This window comes from Mauremys reevesii, linkage group 3 (assembly GCF_016161935.1).
Source record: "Mauremys reevesii isolate NIE-2019 linkage group 3, ASM1616193v1, whole genome shotgun sequence".
NCBI lineage: Eukaryota > Metazoa > Chordata > Testudines > Geoemydidae > Mauremys > Mauremys reevesii.
Window position 1 is genome coordinate 83,070,707 of NC_052625.1, and position 6,000 is coordinate 83,076,706.

The following is a 6,000-nucleotide window of genomic DNA, read 5'->3' on the forward strand; positions in this document are numbered from 1 at the left end:
TCATGTAATTAGGTTATGAAAATCTCATCTTGCATTTTAAAAAAATGTAGGTTTCTAGCCCTTCTGGTTATAAAGCAAATTTTGAAAACATAATCCCGAGTGACTATTATATTGGGAGGCAAAAAAAAAAAAAAAAAAAAAAAAGAATCCCATAGTTATTATTTTGTGGGTTTTTTTAAAAAACTGATCTCATGATTAGGTGTGGGGACTAATTCTTGAGTTTTGAATGGAATACTGGTATTGTCTGAAGAGATTTCATTAGGGAAAGAATGTGCCATGTTCTCATTATCAGCCCAATCCTATTTCCACTGAAATCAGTAGGAAAACTCCCTTTGAGTTCATGGGGAGCTGGATTGAGCCACGCAATGGTCTAATCATGTGGTTTTCAATCTGTGGTCTCAGAACTCCTGGAGGTCCACACACTATGTCTAGGGGGTCCAGAAAGGTTGCCATTGCCATAGAACCGTGGTTTTCAACCTGTGGTCTGTGGATTGCTGGTGGTCCACAGACTATATCTAAAATTCCCAAAGGGTTCAGCACCTCCAGTTGAAATTTTGTAGGGTTCTGCAAATGAAAAATGGTTTTAAACCACTGGTCTAATCTCAAGAAAACTATGTTGTGCCACCTGGTGGACAAAACTAAAACAGCTATTACCAATATAAAATTTCCTGCTCCACATATTTGGCCCTAATCATATTTTTCAGGTTGGCATGCATGTTATTGTTGATCACTAGACATTCTGATGAATATTACATTAAAATTGTGTTTATTCTGTGAATTGTGTTTTTTTTCTCTTCTGCTGTAAATTTTTTAAAATATTATAAACACTGAATCTGTGCACGTCAGGCTATAATTCCCTTGCAGAATTCCAGTGACATTAAAAGCATCACCGCCTAGGGCCAATCCTCATATCTAGTGGTTTTCTAGCTCCATGCTCTTTAACGTAGTATGATATTGGGCTAGCCTAGTCCTTAAAGGAGAAGTGCATTAATGTCAGATTATTCTTGCATATAAGAGTTGGCTGAATCTTTCATCATGGTAGGACTCTGGTGCTACAGTAGCTCTCAACAGCTGCTCCTGACACAACTGATTATCACCACCACCACCACCACCACTAAAACCCCAACACTTGAAACAGCTACTAGCCCAATAACTCAACACTCTCAGTCCCTGAACTGGCTCCCACTTCTAGCCACCAGCTTAGTGCAGTGAGGAAGCATACCCCTAATCAGCTTCTACTTCCACCTTGGAGCAGAGTGGGGGTAAAGCACACCTGGGGAAAGCAGAAATTCAGTGCCTCTGACTAGAGCAGAGTAGATCCCAATTGCTAGCTGTGATAACCAAATTAAAATAGAATTAATGTTGTGTATTTAGTTCAGGCAAAAAGGGATTTCACCAGTTATAAGCTACTGTCTGTTCTTATAATCTATCTTATAAAGAGTTCAATGTGCTGCCCTATCTGAGACCTCGAATGCACATTAACATTTAGGTCAGTTCCTGCAGCCTTTACTTATGTGAACATTCCTGTGGATTTCAATGAAAGCCCTTAGGATCAGTTCTTTATTAATATTAACATATTCCCTCCAGAATGTGAGGTCTGAAGAGTACTGGTTTCAAACAATAACTTTTCTGTCCTCAGTGTCTCTGCTCTATCCTGTTAGTTTAACTCCCCCTTTCTCTGTCAAGCCCTTTGAGCTTTTTCAGCTCTGCCAAAATGTACCCACTGGGTGGATATGACTTTATAGAGCCTCATTTCTCAGGGCTGCCTGTCTTTAGTGGGAAATGGGAACTACACATGGAGAAAAGGCCTTTAACAGATGTCCTCCAACTAATACTAATTTTACCATGCTGCTCCACTTTCCTTTCACTTCAGTAAGACTGTCTGAAATAGAGAGAGGCTGGAATGTAACAATCTGCCTCCTCTAAGATGGACAATATGGTCACTTTGTTTCTTAGGACAGAAGGGGGTGTTTCTAAAGGTGCCACTGTGGGCGTTCTCCTGGACCTAAACAAGCACAGCCTGACCTTTTACATAAATGGGCAGCAGCAAGGACCTTCAGCATTTGAAAATGTGGAGGGTGTCTTCATGCCTGCATTAAGCCTCAACCGAAACGTACAGGTAAATCCTTTTCAGTTCAGTCTAACTCATTCAGCATGTCAACCAAAGGAGAAATCCTACTGTCTGTCAAAAGTTATTGCATGACTGCCAGAGAGAAGAGATCAAGATGCAACTGTTAGGTGTAAATATGGATTTATTTTTCACTTTGCCTAGTTTTGTTTGCTGATTGTATCTGGGCTAGTGCCACTTTTTAAAAGAAAATAGTTGGATTTAACTTTTTTGTATCACATCTCAGATATAGAGAAATGATGCTTTAGAAATAAACACACACACACGCGCGCTTTTCTGCTGCTCCATCATGCAGGAAGCAGCAATGTTCTAAGGCCAGCCTCGAGTAAAAGCATTGATATCTAAATACTCTTAGACTTCTTATGTTTGCATATAATTAACTGCTGCAAGTAAGTACAATTTCAGCAGCCTGGTGCTAAATAAAGCTAAGAAAATGTAGGTCAAAGAATGTCTAGTTTGAAAGAGAAGACCCAGCAAGCAGTTCATTCGCACTCTTTAATTCATGACATTTGGAAACACTAATATATTCTCTGAAGTTGATGGTATAAATGTAATTTATGCTAACCCAGGTTAACGCTCCTTTGTACTGCTAGAATGGGGCTTTAATGTAACTGAGAATCAGATCCTAAATGTGCCCCAGCACCTGACAGGCTGGAGGGTTCACGTTACCCCAACCTGAATCCACAATGACCAACTGTGGTACCTGTGTGAGTAGAGAGACTGCCGCACCTCATTAGTCTCTTTCCTCTGACTTGGGTTGCCTGCATGTTGGTATAACCCCAGCTGGTTCCTCTTTTTCTCCAAGGGTGAAGAGTCCTTTATTCCAAGGATGTCGTGTGACAGCAATAAATTTCCACTAAACAGTCCAGGCCCAATTACAGCTACATTTATACTAGATACTGTTCACTGAAGGAAGGAAGGACTTAGAAGTTGCACTAATAGTGGTCTGGGAACTGAAGTTAAAAAAGGCAAGGACTGGCAGCTGTATTTTTATCATCTGTTTATTAGCAGTTTCTCAGTTCATCGTTGTTCCTTGAAACTGGTAGCCTCTGTTGGCTGTTCCCTCTGCAGTCCTTGTGTATCCTGCTTCCACAATGGCCCTGTTTCTTGTACAGAGGAGCAATAGCCTTTTCTTCTTCCCAATGGACACCTCCTGTGGGGTGCACCAGGATCTCCATGTGCTGGACCTCCCACTGGTGGTGAGCTGGTGGGCCCTGGGCAGCACTGCAGATTGTTCAGACAGGGTGAAATTCACCTGTGGTGGTAAGAGCTAGTGCACATCACCTATTCCCTGCAGAGGAGCTATTCTGAGAGTCCACTGGCTGTACAGAAGTTCTTATGCATGCCCTGTGTGCCACAAGAAAGATCTCTGAACAGGCTATATGTAGGCTTGGAAGATTACAGTGGGGTGGGGCGGGGTTAGGCTCCAGATCCAGGTTACATGAATCCATTGGCCCCAGGACGCTGCGCAACTGGCATGGAGCTGCTGTGGCTGCTAGTCCAGCCCATAGGCAGGGGTAGTAGTAACTTCTGGGGTTTGTGCAGCAGCTTTACACTCTGGGCATGGGTTGAATTCCCATTGGGAGCTGCAGGTGCTCAGCTTTTTTGAAAATTGGGTCACTTTCTAAGTGCCTAAATATGGACTCAGTCACCCAGCAGGTGTTCTGTGAGTGGAGTGGAGTAGTAGAGCACCCTGTATAGTGGGGCCCTGATTAGGGGCTCTAGGCACGACTGTAATAAAGTTAATACAAAATTCTAAGAATTATACAGCTTTTCAGACGTAACTCTGCAGGGCACTCCACATGGCATGTTGCAAAGTAGTTAGGCATTTACAGCTGGTCACACCAAGTTAACAAAGAGATTAGACACCCAGACTATTAATAATTCAAAATATTCCAAACTAAAACAATGACCCTGCATGTGCTTCTTATTATATTATTAACATCTTAATAATTTGTTATTAATGGTGCCCAAATATGCCAGTCAGATTGGGGTTCCACTGGATTTTTTTTTAAAGATATGATCTATTTCAAGCAGGAATTATTGTGGGGAACTTCTATGGCCTGTGTTTTACAGGAGAGCAGGCTAAATGATCACAATAGTCCCTTCTGGCCTTGGAATCGATGAATCTGTGTACTAGGTGGTATACTAACATGCAGAAAGACACAGGTCAGAGTCTCAAAGATTTTTAGGCACCTCAAGATGCAGATAGGCACTTTTAAAAATACCAATAGGTGCCTAATTCCAATTTTCCACATGAAAAACCCACTAGGCACCTATCTGTATCTTTAGGCACCTAAATTCCTTAAAAATCTGACCCATAGTTCTTCCCCCACAGATCATATAATCTAAATAGATCAGACAGACACACAATACTAGGAAAATGACACTGAAGTTACATAGCTTGGTAGTTAGGGCCTTTCTGGTAGTTATAATGCTGCAGTCCAATTCCCCCATTGCCCAGGCACCCAAGCCAGTCTGTCACAACATGCCCTCCATTCACTCTGCCCTGTCCATGGAACTAGATGCAGATAAGGGGGCAGGGGAGAACGCTTTTGTGAGTTTAAGCTTGAGAGACCTCCTGGGAGGAGTTCATATCCTACAGTGATGGGTGCCATTGTAAGAACCCTGGTAGATCACAGCGGTGTCAGGCTGCGGTGAGAGCCGTAAAACCTCCTCTGTCCTACACTGACAGGATAGCAGGGAAAGGTCTACCAGACTCTGCCTCTCCCCAGTCTGCTTCCCACCTGCCTCATAACCCCTTGGGCACCCATCCCTTCTGGGGTCACCCTTCCTGCTGTCAAGAAGCAGCTGGTTCAGCGGTGGCTGATAAATGGTTGCTAGTCTTGGGAAGAGTCACAAACACCTGGCAGCTAGACTCAGGGTAGGTCTACACTTAAAAAGCTGCAGTGCCCCACCAGTGCAACTGTGCCACTGTATCGCTTTAGTGAAGATACCACGCTACTATGCCGACGGGAGAGCTTCTCCTGTCAGCGTAGTTAATCCACCTCTGCAAGAGGCAGTTGCTATGTTGGTGGGAGACGCTCTGTCTACTTCGGGGGTTAGGTTGGTATAACTGCGCCACTCAGGGGTGTGGATTGTTCACACCCCTGAGCAACATAGTTATACCAGTGTAAGTTTGTAGTGTAGACCTGGCCTCAGGGGAAGAATCATTTGTATGTTGGGCCTCCCCGGGTGACATTAGCTTTTCATTATTAACCACATATTCTTGGCCTTCACAAACTCTTTGTACTAAGGATGTCCCAATTTGTATTTTAACTAAGCAATTATTTCTTTTCTGCACAGGTGACTCTGCACACAGGACTGGAGGTGCCACAGAGTGTAAGACAGCCAAAGCTGCCCAGTAACTAACTGAGCTCCTGCTGCCTAACCCTATGCTGGATTTTGTAATCTTTCTAAATACAATTTGTCATTATTCGCTGTCAGTAGAAAAGCAGTGTCATCCCTAAATTAGACTAACACTTATGCAGAACATTGCTAACTAGCACTGTGTGATCTGATAATTAATATTAATCCACATCCATTTTTAATTTTACATTGGTAACAAGAATGCTTATAGAATGTTTTTTTATTACAATGGGTGTGCATTCCTGCATTTTAGTACAAAAGCACATATATACAGCACACTACAGACACATAGTGACAGCTAAAATGAGCACATTTTCCCTTTTATAATTGGATCTGCGCTTCACATGATTATTGTGAATAGATGATTAACAGTGAAGGCAATTAACCATTGGAACAATTTATCTAGGGAGGTGATGGATTCTCCATCACTTGAGTTCTTTAAATCAAGACTGGTTATCTTTTAATAGCTATGCTATAGTTCAAACAGAAGTTGTGGGCTTGAA

At 42.5% G+C, this 6,000-nt stretch overlaps 1 protein-coding gene across 12 annotated transcripts in view; it reads left to right on the forward strand.

Annotated features, from left to right (window-relative positions):
* Positions 1–5,799, forward strand: part of TRIM67 (tripartite motif containing 67) — a 51,501-nt gene extending 45,702 nt beyond the window's left edge. For 11 of the 12 annotated variants that reach the window (XM_039532965.1, XM_039532966.1, XM_039532967.1 and 8 more), the window contains 2 exons: positions 1,957–2,119; positions 5,435–5,799. In XM_039532965.1, the coding sequence (XP_039388899.1) occupies positions 1,957–2,119; positions 5,435–5,500 (229 nt within the window). In that variant the 3' untranslated portion in view covers positions 5,501–5,799. Of the gene's footprint in view, positions 1–1,956; positions 2,120–2,933; positions 3,193–5,434 lie in introns of those variants that run through there. The other variant, XM_039532964.1, reaches the window with a different exon arrangement.
* The last annotated feature ends 201 nt before the right edge of the window (positions 5,800–6,000 follow it).